Source organism: Dasypus novemcinctus, chromosome 24 (assembly GCF_030445035.2).
Source record: "Dasypus novemcinctus isolate mDasNov1 chromosome 24, mDasNov1.1.hap2, whole genome shotgun sequence".
Taxonomy (NCBI): Eukaryota; Metazoa; Chordata; class Mammalia; order Cingulata; family Dasypodidae; genus Dasypus; species Dasypus novemcinctus.
In genome coordinates this window covers 52,198,922-52,221,514 of record NC_080696.1, presented here as the reverse complement: position 1 = coordinate 52,221,514, position 22,593 = coordinate 52,198,922, and the positions used below count along the sequence as shown (strand labels likewise).

The following is a 22,593-nucleotide window of genomic DNA, read 5'->3' as shown; positions in this document are numbered from 1 at the left end:
CTGGGCGGGCCTGTGCTCCCACTGCCTGCTGAAACCGGAGGAACTGGGCCAGGATACCTAGCGGCTCTGGCTGTGGAATGGGTGTAAGACCCACTTCTCTTTCCACACAGGCATGCTGGACAAATAATTGTGTTGATGGTAAAATCAATACTCTTGGGTGGGTGGGCACAGGGTACTGGTAGAAGGTGTCTTCATTCATTCATTTATTCATTCACCGGTTCCTTCAGTCGATGCTCAGTGAATGTCTGCTACTTGCCCCGGCTCATTTCTAGGCCCCGGGGACGTGAGAGGGTCAAGGTTTCTGCCCGCACAGAGCTGTCTGAGCTGGCTTAACTCCCCAAAGGCTCTTCTGCGAGGAGTGGAGTCTGTTGGGGGTGAGGGCAGGGAGGTCCCAGAGTGCAGTCTCGGTGGTTTCTCCAGAGGTGGGGCCACAGGCAGGCGCAGAGCCTGAGCTTGGGAATCGGGCCATGATTTGGGTCTCGGCTCCGCCCTCTTCTAGCTGTGGCCTTGGCCAGGCCCGTCTCCCGCTCTGGGCCTCGCTTTCCACGTCTCTAAGGAATGGCAGGGCCTCCCCCCAGGGCTGCCTTCAGGACTCAGGGTGCTGATGCCAGGCGGGCCCCTGGCCCTTGGCGGGCGCCCGGGGCGCAGTGGCGACCTGGCTGGACCCTGGGGTCGGGCGGCCCCTCTCACCTCACTCCGGCCTCCTACCAGGGCCTGTACCAGTGGATCTACCACACCCACGAGGCGACGCCCAGGAGGCGCGGGCCGGCCAGGAGGCCCCCGGGGACCCCCCCTGGTGGCGGGGGTGCCCAGGAGGAGGACCAGCCTGATTCAGGTAATGGGGGGCGGAGGGGAGCTCGGGGGCCCCGCCCCTGTCGTCTCATCTGGTCTGTCTCAACACCGTCAGTTCTGTTTTGGTTTGCTTTTGCTGCTCTGACACATCCCCACAGGCCTGGGGGCTTAAACGTTTATTATCCAGCGGTGCTGGACACCCGCCGTCCACAGAGGCCCGCTGGGCTAACACCCAGGAAGAGGCTGCTTGTGCTCCTCGCTCGCGGGCCTCCCGTCTTCAAAGCCGGCCACGGCCAGCCGAGCCCTTCCGCTGCTGTCTCCTCTGGCCCCGACTCTGCTGCCTCCCCCCTCCCACGCCAGGCCCCGGGACCAGAGGAGGCCCTCCCGGGCACCCAGGCCCGTCACCTTCCCGCCTTGCCTCGAACAGCGTGCTCCCGGGGTCCAGGGTTCAGGGCGTGGACCACCACTGGCGGCCACAGGCTCCCCGTTTCTCTCCAGCTTGATCTCTGCCCTCAACTCCAGGCCTGTCCGACCACTGCCCCGCGTCCCTAAGAAGCATTGCAGACTTTGTGTGGCCAGAACCAAACTCAGGACCTTCTCCCAAAACCTGCTTCTCACCTTGGCGTCCCATCTCCTTCCTTCCAGATTCTGAGGGCTCAAACCTCCGAGTCCTCCTTGACTGCTCTCTTCTCTTATCCCTCCACGTCGATTCCAGCAGCAAAGCTTGTTGCCTCCATCTTCCAAATACATCCAGGTTCTGGCCACTTGTCACCTCTGTTGCTGCCGCCCTGGCCCAAGCCACCATCATTTCTCAGCAGGACTGTCATCGTGGCCTGCTCATTGTTGGCCCTGCTTTGGCCTCACCCTACTCCTATGGGCTGTTCTCAAAAAATGACCAGAGGTACCCTTTAAAACTGGGCAAGCCATGTCTCTCTTAGAAGCTTCCGGTGCCTCCCGTCCAGCTCACCATGCCCTTCAGGGCCCTGATGGTCTGGTCCCAGCTTGTCTCTCCAGATTCTTCTCCCATCACCTTCCTGCCGACTCTCTCTGCTCCATCCCCTCCAGCCTCCTCTTCCTCAAACACCAAATATATTCTTGCCCCAGGGCCTTTGCACTTGCTGGTCCTGCTCCTTGCTGTACTTTCCTCCAGATATCTGCATGGCGAGGGCTCGTCACCCCACTCAGCTCTCTGCTCACATGTCCCCTCCTCGGGGAGGCAGCCCTGAGTAATAATAAGTTCTGTCCCTCTGTGTGCCCGTATTTAATTTTATTTTTCTGCATGGCAAGTATTAGTTGACATATATCATGTGCTTATTTGTTTTTTTCCCCACTGACTTCCCCACTAAAGCATAAGCTCCTTGAGGGCAAGGATTTCCTTCGTGGGTTTTTATTCCCTGTGGTATAGAGCCTGCAACTGCCTGGCATGGCAGGTTCCTGGTCAGTATCGACGGTTTGGATAATAGTGCCCTCTCTGCAGTTGCTTTCTTGGCTCCTCAGTGGTGCTGGGGTGGGAGGCCATGGGAGGGCTCTGGGCTTGGAGGCTGCAGCGTCCGGCAGCTCCGAGCTCCCTGCTGGTAAGGGCAGGGGCTCTGCAATGAGCCAGGGTTTTGTGGGTGGGCTGGGGAGCAGCCTCCCCCCCCCCGCTGAAACACACACCGCTTGGCAGAGGGATTTAGGGAGCTAAGGGGGATCGTGGCAGTGGGAGCCCGGTTTACGTCCCTCTGAGAGGAAAGGGCTGTGGACAGGCAGGCGACCCCTGAGGATGGCGGTAAAACCACGCGGAGAGGAGCGGCAGTTTCTGTTCTTGTATCCGACAAGCAGAAGCACCTGCTCTGTGCAGGGCCCTGTCCTAGGAGCTGGGGGATACGTGAGTGAACGTGATAGACACGTCCCCTGCCCCGTGGAGCCGACCTAAGGGGAGAGAGAGTCCACCAAATGGTGAACTGGTGTTGACAATAGTGTGAGGGTGAGAAAGCGTGATGGTGTGTGGAGGGGCGCCCTTTGGAGTGAGTGGGAAGGAAAGAAATTCACTCTGAGGAGGTGGCTGCTTTGTCTCCCAGGGATTCCAGTACCATGCTGTGTGGCCTCTGAGAAGTTACTTAGCTTCTCTGGGCCTTCGTTCATCAGGATTAAGCTCCGTCACATAAAAAGGGAATTTACTGGCTCATGAATCTAAAAGTCTGAGTGGCGCGCCAAGCTTCAGGTCTGGCTTGATCCAGGTCCTCATTAAGTATCGCCGGGAGTCTCTTTCTTTCTCTGGTTCTCCCTCAGCTCCTCCTGCTTGGCTTTCCTCTCACCGGGGCTTTCTCCACGTCGTGGTGCTGGCAGCTTGGAACCCAGCTGAAAGAGAGGGTGTCTCCTTTGCTTTGTAGATCTAACACAAGCCCAGCCTTGAGTCTCGTTGGCCCGACTTGGGTCACACGCTTGTTCCTGAACCAGTCCCCTTGAGTGAGGGGACAAAATATGCCGAGGGGCAAGTCCTGTGTCCCCTGCCCATCCCTGGACCCAGGCTTCAGGGGAAGGGGGGGTGCAGGTGGGGGCCGGCTCTCCTCAACCCCACAGGCGGAGCGTGGGGCACAAGGGTTGATCCCCCAGAGGACAGTAGGGGCGTTTGTTGCCGGGAACCAGGGGCGCACGGAGCGCGCAAAGCCGAGCAGAGCCGCAACCCGGGCTTCAGCGTCCTCGGCCGGGAGCAGCGGGCGGCACGCGGGTTGGAGGGCGGCTGGCCGTGGAGTGGTGTCCCCCTCCTGAGGGCCTCCCGTGCCTTTGGCTTCTAGCTTTCGCCCTGCAGGCCCTGGGTTCCCAGCTGCCCCTCCACGAGGACGGCCCTGTGGTCAGCTTGACCGTGGACAACGCGCACCTGGAGCACGGCGTGGTCTACGAGTACACGAGCACGGCGGGCGTCAAGTGCCACGTGCTGGAGAAGATCGTGGAGCCCCGCGGCTGCTTCAGTCTCACCGCCAAGGTCTCCCGTGCCCTGCCCTGCCCGGGAGAGCTTGTTTCTCTTACCAGGGGTGGGGGAAGAAGGGCACTGGTGTGGTAGGGGGCCAGCCTGCTACCCATGTCCTCGGTTAGCACGGACCCTGAATTCTGGTCCCTGCCCCACTTCTTGGTCAGATACACGGGTCTTAGAAAAGTGACACTCACTGTCCCTTTAGCCTGTTTATTCATATGCAAATTGGGCCTATAATAGACCTGCCCTCCCAGGAGTATTGTGAGGCAGGAAGGAGCTGCTGCAGGGGGAACCCCCGCTCAGGGCCACCCCCGGTACACACTGCACGGTACACACCTGCACACTCGGTAGCTGTTCCTGTTTCTGCAGATCTCGAGGCCTTTGCTGCCGACGACAGTGTCTTTGTGCAGAACTGTGGGCGACTCATGGCTCTGAACAAAAGCATTGTCACCATGTCTCACTTCGAGTTCCGGAACATCTGTGACACCAAGCTGGAGAGCATCAGCCAGAGGATCTGCTGCTACCAGGAGGTACCTGCACCCTACAGGGTCTCTGCAAGGGCTCCCACACTCGGTGTGTCTCATGCTAACCCAACTGAGCTGAACAAGTAGGAGGACTTATGGCTTATTTCAGGGCTTATTTCACCTGGAAGTCCAGGGGTGAACTTCAGGCATGGTTGTATCTGGGTGCTTAAACAGATACCACCAGAACCTGGCCTCTCTCCACCACGTGACTTTGTTTTCCTCTCTTTGGGCTTTATTCTCAGGCCCTCCTCTTACAGTGATGAGGGTGGACCCCAGGGACTCTTGCCTTGGTCACCCCAGTGAAAAAAGGAGCTCAGTGGGTCCAGCAGAAGTCCCAGGGAGGCTCTTACTGGCTCAGCTTGGGTCACTTGCCCAGCTCGGCACCAGTCAGGAGTGGAACGATCTGTGTGGCCAGCCTGAGTCATGTGTCCACCCTGGAGTTGGGAGTGGGGGAGGCCACCTAAACCTCAAGGATTGGGGACGGGGTTCCCCAAGGTCAGCTCAGGAATAGCTGAAACGCAGAAACGAATGCAGGTCCTGCATCCAGTGACAGGCAGGGCAGGGGAACCCGCTTTCCCATTTGGAGCCGTTGGCAGCCTGTACACTTGGGAATGTCTGGTCCAGGCCAGGACAAGGTGGGGACCGCGGGCGGGCCGGGACTCCCCGGCTCCTGACTCTCGTCCCCACATCCCCACCTTTCTCAGTTCGCAGCCCAGCTGAAGAGCAGGGTCAGCCCGCCCTTCCAACAAGCAGCCCTGGAGCCCCACCCGCTGTGTGGCCTGGATTTTTGCCCCACCAATTGCCATGTCAACCTCATGGAGGTGTCCTACCCCAAGACCACCCCCTCCATTGGCAGGTCCTTCAGTATCCGCTTCGGACGCAAACCCTCCCTCATCGGCCTTGACCCAGAGCAAGGTACCTTCTTGTGTCTTTTAGAAATTGTGTTCGAATCTTGCACTTCATGTAATTAAACAGAAAGAGATCTGGAGGTCACCAGTCCAGGGCTGGAATGAAACTCCATTGTCATTAAGGATCCAGCTCCTTCTGTCTCTCTTTGCCACCATCTTTAACATCCTCAAGGATGCCTCATGGTCTAATTTGGCTGCTGGGGTACCAGCCATCATATCTGCATTCTGGGCAGGAAAAAGAGCACAGATGTTAAAACACAAAAAATGAAATTTTCTGTTGGAAGTAATAGAGTGGATTGAAATAATAATAAAAAGGGGAAAGTTTTCTCGTTTATTGGGATTCCTGAGATGGGTTTATGTACTTCTGCCCAAATGGGTACCTGGGGCTGTTTCTGATTGAGCGTGCCCTTCCTCTCTTGCAGGGCACCTGAACCCTATGTCCTACACCCAGCACTGCATCACCACCATGGCTGCCCCGTCCTGGAAGTGCCTGCCCACTGTGGACGGGGATCCCCAAGGCCAAGGTCTCAAAGAGAGCGGCTTTGGGCTGGCCAGCGGAGCGCCTGGCCAGGAGGACCGGGGCCTGACCTTCCTGCTCAGGCAGGAGGACCGTGAGATCCAGGACGCCTACCTGCAGCTCTTTACCAAACTGGACGTGGCCCTGAAGGAGATGAAGCAATACGTCACCCAGATCAACAGGTGCGCCCTGGGGTCAAGGGCAGGGTGGGGGAGCGGGGCTTTGCAGCCTCATCACTGGTGACGTTTGGGGCTAGGTAAGGTTTTGGGAAAACATCCTAATTTTAATATTGCAGAAAAGGCGACAGGCATACCCGATGTTCCCTTTGGTGTGATGCCGAATGGGACACACACCGCACCCCCTAAGGGACATTTCTGCCAACAAAAATGGAACCAGACTCCAACCTCACTACTAGTTATGGGATGTGGGGGCAGGTCTGCTAAATGGCACCTGGAGGATGTGGTGGGCCAGATCCAGGAGCCGGGAGAGTCTCCGAGGCCATTCGTCCTCTCCCCGGGCTCCCCGAGAACTCGGAGGGAAGCAGGTGGGGGGCGGAGGGGGATCTGTTGGAGGTGAAAGCGGCTTGAGAGACTTGCCAGCCAGATGGAGCATCTGGACGTGTGAGAAGAGGAGCGTGTGGGGAGCATTTGAACTTGGACTGGGTAGCTGGGAGCAGTAAGGAATGCCTGATTTTGTTACGTGTGGTTAGAGCAGCCCAGTTAGGTTTAAAATGGGGTTTCCCACCCTTGGCCCTGTTGATCTTTTGGGCTGGATGGTGTTTGTTATGGGACTTGTCTGAGCGCTGTAGGACGTTTGACGGCATTTCTGGCTTCTCCCCACTGGGTGCCTGGATTTCATGCCAAATATTCCCTGGGGGTGGGGGAGGGGAAACTGCCCCCAGTTGAGAACCACTGGTTTTAAAGCTAGTCCGACAGAGTTCAAGACACATAGGGAGGGATTTGCAGGAGAAATACGGTGTCTTAGATTTGTTTTAAATATGCCAGAGAAAGAAAAAGTGACGAGGGAAACCGAGGAAACAAGTACATCTGAGTTGTCCTTGTTGGAGGTGGCTGCTGGGAACCTGGCCTTCACTCTGCTTTCTTTCCACTCTTTTTGTGTGATGGAAAATTTCCACGATAAAAAGGAACGTAGGCTCTGGAGCCAGGGGGCTTGGTTTGGAATCTTGGTCCTGCCAATTATTAGCTTTGTGACCCTGCGTCACGTAACCTCTTGGCTTCCTCATCTGTAAAATGGGCCTGATCCTGACCTCCCCGGGACGTGGCTGGAGTCTGTCTACCAGGCTCAGCTCTTCTGAGGCCCCAGGCCCTGTCCTAAGCACTTCCATAGCTTAATTCCCTTAGTCTTCAAGGCAGCTTCGGAGGCCGATACTGTTATTACCCCCATCTTACAGATGAGGAAACTGAGTCTTAGAGAGATGAGAGAATTAGCTTTAGGTCCCGGAGCCGGGGACTGGCAGCATCTGTATTTGAATCTGGAGTCTGTCTGGCATTGAAACCTCTGCTCTCAACCATTCCACTCTATGCAAGGGGTTGATAGCGATGGCCCGTGGGCCAAATCTGACCTGTTGCCTGTTTTTTTAAATGAAATTTTAGCGGCAAACTACAGCCCTGGGGCTAAATCTGGCCCATCATCTGTTTTAGTAAATTACGTTTTATTGGCACAGTCACACCCGTTCATTTATATATGGCCTATGGCTGCTTTCATGCTACAGTGGCAGAGTAGAGTAGTTGTTACCGAGACTGTATGGCCCCCAAAGCAGAGAATATTTACTGTCTGGTTCTTCCTAGAAAGTTTGCTGGCCCTGCTCTATGCCCTGGAGCCTGGTGAGCTTGGCCATGAGATAAAAGACCTGCGAATCTCACATACCTCCAGCTTTGGGGACACTGATGTGCATTTGCAGAACAGGTAGAATTTAAGGGAGAGACACACCGTCCTCTCTGCTTCGGGTCAAAGAGCCAAGATGAGACCCAAGGTCAAGACCTTCCCTGGGCCTCCCTGGAGGTGGCTGGGGCCACTTCCAAGTCTCTGCTCCCCGCAGGCTGCTGTCCACCATTACGGAGCCCACCTCGGGCGGGTCCTGTGATCCGTCCTCCGCTGAGGAGGTCTCGTCCTCCCCGCTGATCAGCGAAGAGAGCGAGATGGACAGGGCTGACCACGGGGGCATCAAGAAAGTGTGCTTCAAGGTGTCCGAGGACGACCAGGAGGACTCGGGCCATGACACCATGAGCTACCGCGACTCCTACAGGTGGGTGGCCGCCTGGGCTTGATGCGCACAGCCCGCCGGACAGGTGAGGCCACCTGCCCACGGGCGAGTCAGAGTGCCCGAGCCGTCTCCCAGGATGCGGGGGGCTTGGGGGCGCGGTGCCCAACCCTGTGCTTCTGGGGGGTTGTCCCGCGGGCCCAGCTGGGCTCCCCTGCCCCAGGCTCAAGTTCCAGGGCACCGTCCATGTTGGTGGAATGTTGGCACAGAAGGCAGATTAAGACCCCGTTTATTTTCACTTGATCCAAGTGGGAGAGCCTGATTGCCACAAGGATTGGAATTGTTTCTCTGCTGGTTAATTATAACAAGATCAGTGAGGTTCTGATCGGCAGGTTAAAAGACTATGGCTCAGTTTCCTGTAGCGAATGGTCCAGCGGGGCCATGTGAGTCTGACCGTGTACAGAGCAGCATGCGGGCTCCAGCTCCAGGTCACAGGGCCCTTCCTGAGTTGGTGGTGGTTAAACAGAGTCTTAGAAGGGCGCTTCCACTTTTTGTGGGCAAAGTACAGGACTGTTCAATCCCATCCCAGTCCTGCCTGCGTTTGTATTCCTTCAGTCTTGGAGGGCTCTGACTGGTGGACAGTTCCAGCCTTTTCTGGTACACGTATGATAAGACGCACTGGCTGACAGCCTCACGTCCGTAGCCCCAGGGTTCTCTATGGCTCTGTATATCTGTTCTTACATTTTTGAGTCCTCTGATATTTGCCTTAATTGCCAGAAAGGCTGAGTGGAAGGATTTCGGGGTTGTGGGTTCTAATTCCCCGGATCCTGAACTCCTGGGACATGGCTAATAAAATGCCATCCCCGGCCTCCTTTGGTTTCCAGCCAGGCTTGTCGTCAGGGTGGTATGTGCGGGGGTCCAGGGACGGGGCAGCCCCCCGAGGACAGCATGCTCAGGGAGATTAACACCTGCGGGGAAACGGTCCCACCTTCCTGCCATTTCTAGGTTTCTGTCCTGGGGCTTAGAAAAGTGTCCCCTCTCTCTGGCCTGTGGCACCCCCTGGTTGTCCGCCTAAGGGGCTGGGGGCTCTGTTTGTGCCCTGGAAAGTGCCAGGTGCCGGGACCAGCGGGCGTGAGCCAAGGGTGACTCCCCTTCTCTCGGTCCCTCCGCAGCGAGTGCAACAGTAACCGGGACTCGGTCCTTTCCTACACCAGCGTGAGAAGCAACAGCTCCTACCTGGGCAGCGACGAGATGGGGTCTGGTGAGTCGAGGGGCTGGCCTTGGGGTGAGTGGGGTCACCCCGGGGAGATTGTGTCGTTGATTTTTATTTTATCCTATCTTTTGGGTGATGTTTCAGAGTTTGGCCTCTATTTCCTTGCACTCATTCGTTCAGCAGGTATTTACTGGGGACCTGGGGCGGGCCATGCCCCATGCCGGGCGCTGGCAGCACAGCAGAGAAGGACACAAAGATGCCTGTCCTTGTGGCGCTTACGTGCTCCATGAGTGTCATGGACACGAAGCAACTGAAAACAGAGAGGGTGCAATTAGAGATTGGGATGAGCCTACCAAAGTGACCAAAACAGGGTGACCCAGTCGTAGGGATGGGACCTGCTTGTACAAATAATTCAGACACAGGAAAGTTGAAAAGTACGTACAGCAATAAATCAGAATGGCATCATTTCCTCCAGAAGTGAGCATTGCTCATATTTGGTGAAGACCATTGGTGAGTGCATAGTCATGCACCGACGCATGTGAAGGTGGATGGATGGGAGGCTAGTGGACAGCTGGACAGACAGAAATAATAACTTATAAATTAGATCATACTGTACTTGCAACTTTTAACGAAAGCCTGAACTTTGTTTTGTTTTCTGTATATGTGTTTACTTTTAGTTTCCTTTATTTTCACTTTAAATTTTTTAAAAATTTATTCTGGGGCTAGGTCACATATCCACGGGGTTCATAATTCAGAACGCATGAGAGGTTGTGCACTGAGGGCCCCCCCCTTTGTCCCCAGCTTCCTCTTTCCCAAGCTGCTTTGTCCCTGCTGTCTCGTGTGTCTTTCCAGAGATAGTCTGTGCATAAAAATTTAATTTTAATTATGCTTCAGTTTTAACAGAAGTAAAAGAAGCTTAAGTGAAATGGAAGATACTGCTGAACTTTAGATAAATATTTCATCACATAAGATATTCCACCCCAAAAACTGTACCTGGGGAGGTTTTAGGAAGGCATTTACTATGCCTGGCAGCTGATATAACTGAAAAAGCTGAGGTCATGGTGAATCAGGAGACTTGGGGTCCAGTTCCTTCTCTCTGGTTCTCAGTCTCCTTGTCTGTAGAATGGAAATAATATTGTCTTAAAATTATGTAATACTTCAGAGCCTGTTGCCCATTTCACAGCTGAAGAAATGAGGCTCAGAGAGGTCAAGTGACTTGCCCAATGATCCACAGCTCGGACCTGGTCTTTTGGACTCCAGGCCCCACGTGGGTTTTGGAGCTCTGTACCTCCATTGCCTTCTTAGGAAAAAGGTTGGTAAGGCATGGGCTGGGGCAGGAGTGACTGATGGCCGTGGCTTCTTCCCGTGCTAGGGGATGAGCTGCCCTGTGACATGCGGATCCCGTCAGACAAGCAGGACAAACTTCACGGCTGCCTGGAGCACCTCTTTAACCAGGTAGGGCCCTGGCCTGCCCTGGCCTGGCCTTGGATGCCTCTGTCACGAGCCCCTGCCCAGGGGCTGGGGTGGGGCCGATGGCGGGAGGAGGCAGGAGCCGGGCTGTGGCTCTCGGTCCCTGCAGGGGAAGCCACAGGGGCCGGACTAACCAGCGCTGCTTGCTGCCAGGTGGACGCCATCAACGCCCTCCTCAAAGGGCCGGTCATGAGCAGGGCTTTCGAGGAGACCAAGCATTTCCCCATGGACCACAGCTTACAAGGTGAGTCCCCAGGCAGGGGTCCCCAGGCAGGGCCAGGACGGGCATCCAGCGTCCAGCAAAGGGACAGCTCGCAGTGGGCCAAGGACGCTGGCCTGGGCAGGACACGGCCCGCCCTCAGCGGTGTCCCTCTCCTGCCATATGGCCATGGGCTAGTCCAAGGGTCAGCCAGTGTCGGCCCAAGGGCCAAATCCAGGCTCCAGCATGTTTTGTGGAAATTATGAGCTAAGAGTTCTGAAAACTCGAAACAAAGAAGATTATGCGGCAGAGACGTGTGCCCTGTAAAGCCTAAACTACTGATTATCTGACTTCTTTGAGGTGCTGGGGGCCGGGGATTGATCCAGGTTGTAAGTAGGATGCTGGCGCATAGCCACGGACCCACATTGGCTTCCCTGAGTTGGTTTTTTCTTTTGTTTGTTTTTTTGGTTTTTCAGGAGGCACTGGGACCTGAACCCGGGAGGCAGGTGCTCAGCTGCTTGAGCCACTTCCACGCCCACTATCTGACTTTTTACAGAAGAGGTTTGCCAAGGCTGGGCTGGTCCCTGAACCTCTCTGGGCCTCGGCCTGCCCGTTTGTGGTGTGCGGAGGTAGACTAGAGCCCAGTTTTCCAAACCTGACATTCACATGCCCCTTCACGATTTTAGCAACATGCCCAGGCTCTACTTAACATCTGCACATTTTTTTAACCATGTTTTTTTGCCACCTATATTACTATTGACATAACATTTATTTTAAAAAATGACTCCCTTTTAGAAATTTAATTTTATAAGTAATTTGTTAAACTTTCTATATAACCTTTCTAAATTTATGGCATACGTTATATGCCATAAACATTATATGCCATAAATTGATGGTAGCCATAACAATAAATACAATGGAAACAACAAAGGAATGTTATAACACTCTAACAAGATGCTCTTGACTGCTCAGGGCTCTTTGGTTTTTGTTCAGGAGAGGGATTAGTGAATTGAAAATGTTAAAGTATTTACATACCAGCACCAAATTGAGACTTTTTTCTTAAAATGTTTAGAAGAGAAAAAGAATTAAATTTCTTAGGTACTCTCTCTTTTTCCTCCCATTTACCCACCCATCCACTCACATCCATCCACCCATCCACCCACCCACCTATCCATCTGTCTACTCACTCACTGACCCATCCACCCACCTACCCAACCATCCATCCATCTATCCATCCACCCACCCATTCATCTACTCCCCTATTCACCCACCCATCTATGCATCCATCCATCCTCCAGTAAATAATTCTCAGGAACCAGCTTGTTCCAGGCTTGTGCTTGGGACTGGGAGCCCTGAGATGAATCTGACATTGCCCTTTACCTCGGGGAGCTCCCAGTTGGGTGCAGGAGATGGGCCAGCAAATGGGCAGTTGCCCTCCGTAAGGGCAGGCCGTGCTGAGGACTTGGGGCACTCTGGCTCAGTTGCCCCTTTTTCTGTCTTAGGAGCTTCTCTCTCCCTAAGGGATAGACCTCAGAAGGCCTATCACCTTTTAACCTCCTTCACATCTAATGAACCCACAACTATCTTAAATCCTGGGGCCTGGTAGTAGGGCAGGGGCCAAAGGAACAGGGGCCTGTGTCTTCCTGGCCTTTGAATGGTCCTCCTGGGGTCAGAGCAAGGCCTGGCTCCATCACTACCTAGGGTGACTTTGGCAAGTCACCTTCCCTCTCAGTACCTTGCCTTCTTTCTCTGAGTAGGGGAAGGGTTATACTAGGTTACAATTCATGTGTTGGCTTGATTGGTTGTGGCTCTGAAACGGTGGTATGCAAGAGTCCTTGGCTACATTCGGGTTTAAAGAAAAGAATGCTACAATTGATTAGTGATACCTGTGTTGGATTGGGGGCAGCTGTGGGGAGTCACTGCCTCAGCCTAGTAGGGAATTGTGCAGAGATTGGCTAGTAATGTCTGCCATGGGCATGGGACTGTGAAGCAGTAGCACACTTACCATGTCTTTGCCCTCCATGGGCCAGATAATCCTGCCAGCTTTCTTGATCTAGGATTTGAGCTTTGGAGTTTGTAAAGGGACATAGGCCTTTGGGCCACCCTTCTCCACACCTCCTTCCTTCCCTTCCCTGGTCCTCATGCCACTCTCCTGCCCCAGAGTTCAAACAGAAAGAAGAGTGTACAATCCGGGGCCGGAGCTTGATCCAGATCAGCATCCGGGAGGACCCCTGGAACCTGCCCAGCTCCATCAAGGCCCTGGTGGACGACATCCAGAGGCACGTGGAAGGTCAGTCTGGACCGGGGAGAACGTGGTGGCATTGGTGTGGCCTTCGGGTCTGCGTGTGGGCATGCAGGGCCGGGGATGGGTCCAGCTCCACGCCTCGTGTCTCCCCACTTCAGGGATCCCTTCTGGCGAGAAGAGCGGCTGCCCCCTTCTCAGCTGAGGGCTCTGCCCTGAACCCAGGGCCGACACACTTTATTCAGCGACTACCAACCTGGGGTGCCGTTTATCTTGGGGCTCTCCTGCGGAGCCAGGAGGCTGAGGAGGCTGGGCTTGTTCCTTCCCAGCTTCCAGAGCCGTGGATTTAATTCATTCCCTTTTGTTTATGAATTATGGTCACAGGCCAGTGGCCCACTGACCAGACGGGCCACAAATAGATTTTTTTTTTTTTTTTCCTGTTTGAGTTAACTTTTCTACTTTTTTTTTTTTTAATTGACTTTGTAATAATATTACATTAAAAATATATATATGAGGTCCCATTCAACCCCACCCCCCCACTCCACCTCTCCCCCCCCAGCAACACTCGTTCCCACCATCATGACACATCCTTTGCATTTGGTAAGTACATCCCTGGGCACCTCTGCACCTCATGGTCAATGGTCCACACCATGGCCCACACTCTCCCCCATTCCATCCAGTGGGCCCTGTGAGGATTTACAATGTCCGGTGATTGCCCCTGAAGCACCATCCAGGGCAGCTCCATGTCCCAAAGACGCCTCCACCTCTCATCTCTTCCTGCCTTTCCCCATACCCATCAGCCACCATGTCCACTTTTCCCAATCCAATGCCACCTCTTCTATGTGGACATTGGATTGGTTGTGTCCATTGCACCTCTATGTCAAGAGGAGGCTAAGATTCCACATGGATGCTGGATGCAATCCTCCCACTTTCAGTTGTAATCACTCTAGGCTCCATGGTGTGGTGGTTGTCCTTCTTCAACTCCATCTTAGCTGAGTGTGGTAAGTCCAATAAATCAGATTGTAGGTGCTGGAGTCTGTTGAGGCTCAGGACCTGGCTATCACATTGTCAGTCCAGAGATTCAAATCCCCTAAATATATCTTAAACCCCAACACTAACTGCACCTCCAGCACATTAGCATGAAAGTCTTATGAAGAGAGATCCCATCTGAGTCCAGATTCATCACACATAAACACCAGTTCCAAAGAGGGGCCATCTGACCTGGTAGTTAACCCCATCGGCCATGACCATAACTCCCGTGGGTCTCTTTAGCCCTCAAAGGAACCAATATCTGGGGGTTATATCTGCTTTCTGTCTCTCAGACTCTGCTCAGTTGTGCATAAGGGCAATCCTTCTGCCAGCCTCCAGACTCTTTTTTAGAGACTCATAGCCATATAAACTCATTTCTCCTTTCCATTTCCCCCTTACATTAGGTCAAATAGCATTTTAAAGTCATGTTCACAAATAGATTTTGATGCCACAGCGTTAAAAAACGTGAATCCGCTGCAGCATGTGCAGAGGTGTCATATAAAGATCTGGATTTTTGGCTCCTGTGAGCCTCCAGAAGACCTGGTGGGAGGGGACCCATGGTGCCACATTCACCTTGGGCTGGAGATGAGAGGACTCCCTCCTTGGGCTGTGGAGGAGGCGCTGCGGTTCAGCACGGTCCCTGGCATCTCAGTACCTGCTTGGCCCGTGGCCCTGGCCCTGGTCAGCTTTTGAGTCTGTGTCTTCTGGGCTAGAAGGACCCCCGGCCAGGGAGACATTTGGCCAAGATGGTGGGCAGGGCAAGGACTCTGGATCTTTCCCCCAGGGAACTGCAGCCTCTGTCCACCCTGACCTGTCCTTTCCAGAACTCTCCTTGGCTAGGGTGTGGACTCTGGAGCCGACTGCCAGGGCGTGCCTCCCAGCTCTGCCACTCACTGGCTGTGTGGTCTTGGCAACTTCCTTGTCCCTTGTGAAAGGGGCTCGTCATGCTCCCTCCCTGCTGGCTGCTTGTGAGGATTAAATAAAGCACCTGCCTGGTGGCTGGCACGTAGTCAGTCCTCAGCTAGTGTGTGCTGCTGTGGCTGCTCTCGTTCTCATCGCGTCCCTGCCCTGAATCTCGCGTGCCTCTCCCAGATAGAACGTGTCTCGAGCAAGTGAACCCAGTGGGCCTTTCGGTTTTACTTGGAAGCCCTTCTGGGTTCCAGGAGCATCTTTCTGAAGGCAAGAGATCGGGCTCTTAGCTCTCTCCCTGGAAGAAATGAGTTTTTCTACAGGTGTGTAGGCATGTGGCCGTGGAGGCACGTGGCCATGTAGGCATGTGGCCGTGGAGGCACGTGGCCATGTGAGCACATGGCTGTATAAACACGTGGCCATGTAAGCACATGGTCATGTAAATATGCGGCCGTGGAGGCACATGGCTGTGAAGGATGTGCATACACAAGGGGACACGTAGGAGCATGTGTAGGGTGTGCACTGAGGTGTTTATTGACATGTGAGCGTATGTCTGTACTTGGGAATGCATAGGTGGCCATGTGTACCTGTGTGTGTGTGTGTGTGCGTGTGTGCCCCCGGGTTCAAGGGGCAGGCAGGGGTCCTGCCCTGGGGTCGAGGGGTCTTAGTCTGTAGGTACATATCAGCAGGTATGGCGAAGAGTTGGGGTTCCATTCCTTGACGTCTAAGGGTTTCTGGGGTTCGTTCAACACTCAAAAAAGCTTCCTGGACACGAGCTCTCAGAGCCAGAGCTGCCTCAGTGAGCTCAGAGTCCTTGGGCCGGGGTGGGGGCGGCTCGCTCTCCCCGCTTGCTAGCTCCCTGCAGCCCATCCTTTTTCTCTCTCCTCCTTCCAGATGGGAAGAACCAGCTCCTCCTGGCCTTGCTGAAATGCACAGGTGAGGGGTTTGAAGGGGGGGTTGTCTGCGTGATTGTGTGCCCACTTGTCCCCGAATGTGTCCAGGAAAACCGCCTGGCCGTGGGTGCCCGTGCCCGTCAGCCCGGGGAAGGCCTCTCCTGCCAGCCGTGGGCCTCAGGGTCAACTTTCCAAGGTCCACACGGCCTGAGGCTGGGGGACGTGGGCATTTTGCCCCCTTGCACCTCTAGGAACTACTTGAGCCTCATTTCTTTCTCGTGCACCCATGGGACAAGCCTCACCTCCCAGAGGTGGTGGTTCTTGACAAGCTCAGGGGTGGAGGGCAGATGCTTAGGGAGGCTCCTTGCCAGCGGAGCCCGCAGCCTGGGCGTAGGGACTTCAGTAACGGGGAAGGGGAAGGAGCCGGAAGAGGGCTGAGGGAAGCCTGGGGGGTTCTCTGTCTCTACCTTCTTTCCAGAAATTCTCAGCCCAAATGCAACTAAAATGGTCTCTGGGTTAGAACCTGCCAGTGAAGACCAGTTTGCCAGAAGCCAACCAGTCACTGAAAACAGCTATGTCCAAAGATGGGGACCCTGAAGGACCAATCTCTTAAAACTGGCAATTCTCCAAATCACGTCAAGGGCAGGGGCCGGGGAAGAGGCAGGGGCTGGAGGAGGCCTAAGTCTACGAAAACCAACGGTGGGCTGCCTCCCTTAGCTCTCTTGCTGTGTACGAAACACGGAGCTTGGTGTCAACCAGTCAGCCAGGAGACCCCTAACAAATGGGGAAACAGCTGAGGATAAAGGATTTAGGGAAAACTTTAGGAAGATCACCCCTTCTTTTTTCTAAGTTGGCTTTTGGAGAATTAATTTTTGTGGAATTGGCTTAGGTGGGCAGGGACGAGCTGAGATTTAACTTTGGGCAAGTTGGCCTTTGATGGGTGGGTAGTGCTGTGGGTGGTTGGCCTTGGGCCCCGGCCTTTGGGGGTGTGGGCCACCTAGAGTGCATCAGACGGGGCGCCCCACCCAGCGAGGCCCCTGCCCACTCCTGCCTCCAGACACCGAGCTGCAGCTGCGGAGGGACGCCGTCTTCTGCCAGGCGCTGGTGGCGGCCGTGGGCACCTTCTCCGAGCAGCTCCTGGCGGCCCTCAGCTACCGCTACAACAACAACGGCGAGTACGAGGAGAGCAGCCGCGACGCCAGCCGCAAGTGGCTGGAGCAGGTGGCGGCCACCGGCGTCCTCCTGCACTGCCAGTCCCTGCTCTCGCCGGGCACCGTGGTGAGTGGTGGGGGGAGGAAGGGGCTCCCGCTGGCCAACCTGATGCCCCCAGGGGGTACGGGGCCTCTAGGCACTCAGGCTCTCGCCGCTCCTCGTTCATTCGGCACCCGTTTATTGAGCACCTACTGTGTGTGCCCCTGTTCTAGGCGCTGGGATTCTAGTGGCGGACAAAACAGCGTCCCTGTGCTCAGGGATCTCACATCCTAGCGGGGGGAGACAAGCCTGAACCAATAAGTAGATACAAGCTCTAGACCCGGGGTGATGTTACCCTCCAGGAGACATTTGGCAAAGTTTGGAGACATTTTTGGTTGTCACAGCTGGGAGTGGTGATGCTGCTGGCCTCTAGTGGGTAGAGGCCAGAGAAGCTGCTCGACATCCTGCAGTGCACAGGACGGCTGCCCCCAACAAAGGCTGAGCCGGCCCCAAATGCCACTAGCATCAAGCCTGAGCATCCCTGGTGTGTGGCGATAAGGGCTAACGAGAAAAACAAACCAGGAAGATCTGGAGCGGTGGCAGCTGAAGGTGTGGATGAGGTGGCCGGTCACCTGAGAAGGTGACGTCCAACCTCAGGCTTGAGGGGGAGTTAGCCACGAGGGTACTGGGGGAGAACAGCAGGTGCAAAGGCCCTGAGGTGGGAGCTTGTGTGCCGTGCTTGAGAAACAGTGAGGAGGCCAGCATGGCTGGAGCAGAATACGTGCCAGGAGAGAGAACCAGGCCTCTAGGCTGGCGTGAAGACTGTTCTGAGCGAGGGGTGAGCCCCAGAAGAGGAGGGACATGATCTGCCTTTGACACCGAGTCACCCTGGCTGCTGGGTGGAGAAGAGATTGTAGGGGGTGTGGGGAGCAGGGTGCAGGCTGGGAGGCCAGAGAGGAAGGAGGCTTTAGTAATAACCCAGGGAAAGCTGGACGGTGTGTTTAACGTGGCGTTTAACCTTGGCAGTCATTCCTGAGGCTAGTCCTGTTACCACCCACGTTTTCAGGCTGGGAAAACTCACGCCAGGAAGTCAGGATTTGAATCCTGGGAGTCTGGCCCTAGGGCCCGGCAACTCCGCAGGGCTGCCCTGCTTCCTGTGCATCTCCTGATGCTCCCTGGACCCCTCCGTCCACCCATTCTCAGGCCTCAGAACCAGGGCAGGTCCTGTTGGTCCCCGAAAGAGAGAGCCGATGCCTCGGCATTTGAGGGTGCTGGGACCCAGAGCTGATGCCCCCCAGACTTGCGGCTTGCAGAGGCACTTGCTCATCTGTGCTGTTTCTTCCTTCACCCCATTTTCCCAGCCCTGAACCCACGAGGTGGTCCCAGACCCGGCTCTGGCAGCCACAGCGGCCGGCTGGTTGGGAAAGCGTGGCCTTGGCGTCCTCTGCCGGCCGCGGCCACACACAGGCGCTGGGCTGGTGGGCGATCCGCTCACACTTGGTTCCTGGAAAACGCAACCCACAGCCTTCTCTCCCCATCCCCAGCCCCGGGAGGCCCAGAAAGGCAGCTGGAGCACCCCGCCCGCCACTCTTCTCTGATGAGGACATTCACCAAACATTTGTTGAGAACTCAGGACGGGCCAGCCTCTGAGCTGGGTGCTGGGGCCTGAGGCTGACTTTCTTGTGGAGGGAGGCAGATGGAGGAGAAGGATGGCTAGAGGAGGGAGGAAGCTGGAAAGAAGGGAATAAGGCAGACACTTTAGAAGATGCCCAAATCCCTTTGGACTAAGTGGTCAAAGATGGCTTCTCTGGGGAAGCAACATTTCACCAAGAAGCGGCGGGGGAGATGAGCAATGCGAGGAAGAAAGGAACAGCAGGTACGGAGGCTCTGAGCAGAGGCTGGTGTAGGCAGGGGGCGACAGGCAGCAGGGTGACGTCTTGGTTGTCCTGGTGAGATGCCGGGGTGTCTTGGATCTGGCTGGTGGCTGGGAAGATGGAGGAGGTGGATGGACGTGGGCCATGCTTGGGGATCAAGGCATCGGGCTTGGTGATAGATCGCGTAGCCGGTGAGGGAAGCGAGAAGTTGGGAAGTCCCTAAGGCAGGGGTTCTTCACCTTTTTTTGTTCCTTGGACCCCTTTGCCAGTCAGGTGGAAACCATGGACCTCTTACTAAGTCCACACTATACTCTGCATTATTTTATAAATATATCATACCCGCACAACCACATCCCCACAAGAACCATGTTTTTTTGGATTTCAGTTTAAGCTCACGGACCCCTGGTTAAGAACCCCTGCCTTAAAGATTTGGGACTTGCGCGGCTGGCTGGCTGCTGGCCTCATTTGCAGAGCTGGCAGAGCTTGGGAGGAAAAGGGGAAGTTTTTATTTGCATGTGTCAGGGTTGAAATGGCTGAGTTAGAAGCTGAGTGTGGTGGACCAGTTACAAGGGAAGGGACTTGCTTTGGGCCACCGAGCACATGAGAAGGGGACGTCGAGGCAGGCCAGAGGGCAAACTGGAAGTCCATCTCCAGCTCTGGAGAAGCAGCACCTTGTGCCTGTTAGGCCCACAATTTGGGGTGTCAATGGAGTCCGAGCGCAGCATCTCGAAGGAGACCCCAAGGCAGGGGTGGCGCCTGAGACTCCTCTGCCTCGTCTTCCTCCTGCAGAAGGAGGAACGGACCATGCTGGAGGACATCTGGGTGACCCTGTCGGAGCTGGACAACGTCTCCTTCTCCTTTAAGCAGCTGGACGAGAACTACGTGGCCAGTGAGTGCTTCCTCTCACCCCCATTGGGGTTCTGGGGAGGAAGGGACTGCTCTGGGGCCGCCCTGGCCTCCCTGCTGCCTCTGGCCAGCTGCCCCAGGCTGACCTCTCCCCGGTCCCTGGTGCCCCAGCACCTTCAAACTTCGTGGTCCCAACACGAGTCTCCAAGCTGAATCTGGGGCACATGTGGAAAAAGAGGGGTTTCTCTTTGTGTGAACCCAGTCATATCCACCAACTCTTAAAAGAGAACAACTTATACCCAGTCCATTAATAAATCCACCCTAGAGATGTCTTCTTTGGGGAAGACTTACGATTTTTAAGAGGCTTTTACCATAATTACAGGAGTTCATTCCTCTCTCCCTTTCTCCCTCTCTGCTTTCTTTCCTTTTCTCCCTCCATTCCTCCATTCCTTCCTCTCTCTCTTCTCTTCCCCCTTTTCTCCCACCCACCCATCCACATGATGAGCACGTGCTTACAGCAGGCCCAGCTTTGGGCCCTGAGCCACAGTGGAGGGCAGCACCGTCGTGGGCTGCCCTCCTGCTGCTCACAGCCTCGCCCAGTGCTCCCAGCCCTGGGGCATCTTAGAATCATCCAGAGGAGCTTTTCAAAGATGCTCCAGCCCCAGCCCCAGCAATTCTGATTCAGTTCGTGGGGTGGGGCTTGGGCCCCAGGAGTCTAGAAGAGCCTTCCAGGTGATTGTGATGTGCAGCCAGGACTGAGAAGCACTGGGCTCTTTGCGAGCAGTGGTTCTCAGGTGGGACCCCGGGCCAGCAGCCCCTGTGACCTTGTGGGCAATGCTGATTCTCCAGTCCCTCTCCAGACCTACTGAATCAGAGACTCTGGGGTGGGGCCCAGAGAGCTGTGTGTTAATAAGCCAGGTGATTATGATGCATGCTAGTTAGTGAAGCCCTGCTTTAGACTGGTGTTTCTCAACCTTTTTTTCATTATTGCTTTCCTAAAGAGCCTTTTTAGATATATGTATTTTTCCTAACCACTGCCCCCTCTTGAAATTTTAATACCACAGAGATAGTGTATATTGGTTTCTGTACTTTTTGTATACTTGTGCTTTATTCACAAAAAGAGTAAGAACCAGTTTTCCCCTCTTGGGAGTGATACTGCTTCTGTTGAGAATGTGTGGACTGGATTCCAGACTCCATGGGTTTCTATTTGGGTGCCAGTGTGGATCAACTGGCAGTGACTTCCAGTCTGTAGAGCTGCTTGGAGCTGAATCTGGACTCGGGGGACTGCTGATCGATTAGTGATGTCTGCCCTGAGTGCAGGATAGGGGTGTCTATGCCATAGTTTTGTTATCCCTGCCAGAAGCTCTTCATTGCTTTGAGTGTGAGTAAGATGCAGGTCCTGTTCTGAGGGCAGCCTTTGCCAGGTGGAGCTGTGGGCTCCCAGGCGAGGGGAGACAGGAGATGGGTAGACAAACCTGCTGACTCCCCAGCTGGGCAGGGCTGGGGTCAGTTGCAGGAATGCAGCAGTGAGAAGTGGACGGAAGAGGCGGCCAGGGCCGTGTGCCGCTCAGCGGGAGGGCGGGGCGGGGCAAGAGCCTGCTCTGAGGATTAGTAACATTAGCAGCGCTAACATCGTGCATGGCTTTTGTGTTCACCATGAACTGTTCCTAGTTTATGTTAATGGAAAGTAACGTGAATTTATTAGATGTTATTCCTTATTTGACTTTAAAGTGGAAGTTTCATATTTCTCCTCTTCAAACATCTCGATCAGTTTAACTGAAAAATATTCTGAGGCTATAAAATGGGTATTAGAAAAATACTGCAACTGTAGAGGTGTGAAAATCAAGAATTTTTCGCTATATGGGATACAGATATAATTCTCACAAGAGGTTGATACGAACCTGCCGGAGTAATCGACTCCCCCATTTCACGTCTTTGTTGTTGAATAGTAGGTCTCCTTGTCCACGCTGCTTCTACGTATCCTATATTAGCAAATATAAGTTAGCAAAGAGATACATGGTCATCAAAATATTTTTTTAATTCAAAGGAAAAAAAGAAGGGAGGACAGACAGGGTGACTGAGGCTCACCCCCGGGGGCGGGTGGACATGGAACTCCCAGATGCCAGCCTGAGGGTGGGAGGACGGGGGGCTCTGAGGCTCCCCCTCTGGGGTCAGGAGAGCAGGAGGTGCCAGGATGGCGCCAGGTCGGGGAAGGGCGTCTGAAGCTGCCCCAGCCTCCGTGGTGAGCTGCCAGCCCCACCTTGTCCTCCCCTAGACGCCAACGTCTTCTACCACATCGAGGGCAGCCGGCAGGCGCTGAAGGTCGTCTTCTACCTCGACAGCTACCACTTCTCCAAGCTGCCCTCCCGCCTGGAGAGTGGAGCCAGCCTGCGACTGCACACCGTGCTCTTCACGAAAGGTGCGCCGTGCGCGGCTGGGTGGGGCTGTGGGGGACGGGCCAGGGCCGCTGAGGGCACCGGGCCCTGACTGCCCACTCTCCCTCATCTCCCCTCCCAGCTCTGGAGAACATGGAGGCGCCGCCTCCTCCAGGCAGCCAGGCCACGGAGGATTTGCAGCATGAGATCAACACCCAGTCTCTGGAGAAGGTTCAGCAGTATTACCGCAAACTTAGGTATCTGACCTGGGTACATGTTGGGGCGCTGGAGTCAGGAAATCACCACGGAGAGTGGGGTTGGCACGGAAGTCTTCAGGCAGGACCCAGGAATGGGCAAAACGCCCTTTCTTGACTAGCTCCTATGTGCCAGGCTGTTTTTGCTTACACGCACTCCTCGGATTCTCACGGCAATCTTGC

General features: G+C 55.0%; 1 protein-coding gene across 1 annotated transcript in view; it reads left to right on the top strand.

Annotated features, from left to right (window-relative positions):
* Positions 1–22,593, top strand: part of PREX1 (phosphatidylinositol-3,4,5-trisphosphate dependent Rac exchange factor 1) — a 213,998-nt gene that overhangs the window by 180,539 nt on the left and 10,866 nt on the right. Inside the window, exons 21-35 of the mRNA XM_058287217.2 lie at positions 712–835; positions 3,570–3,764; positions 4,115–4,275; positions 4,974–5,184; positions 5,600–5,876; positions 7,754–7,960; positions 9,088–9,176; positions 10,501–10,583; positions 10,752–10,842; positions 12,959–13,087; positions 15,872–15,913; positions 16,928–17,148; positions 19,725–19,824; positions 22,057–22,200; positions 22,299–22,413. Of these exons, the coding sequence (XP_058143200.1) occupies positions 712–835; positions 3,570–3,764; positions 4,115–4,275; positions 4,974–5,184; positions 5,600–5,876; positions 7,754–7,960; positions 9,088–9,176; positions 10,501–10,583; positions 10,752–10,842; positions 12,959–13,087; positions 15,872–15,913; positions 16,928–17,148; positions 19,725–19,824; positions 22,057–22,200; positions 22,299–22,413 (2,189 nt within the window). The remainder of the gene's footprint in view (positions 1–711; positions 836–3,569; positions 3,765–4,114; positions 4,276–4,973; positions 5,185–5,599; positions 5,877–7,753; positions 7,961–9,087; positions 9,177–10,500; positions 10,584–10,751; positions 10,843–12,958; positions 13,088–15,871; positions 15,914–16,927; positions 17,149–19,724; positions 19,825–22,056; positions 22,201–22,298; positions 22,414–22,593) is intronic.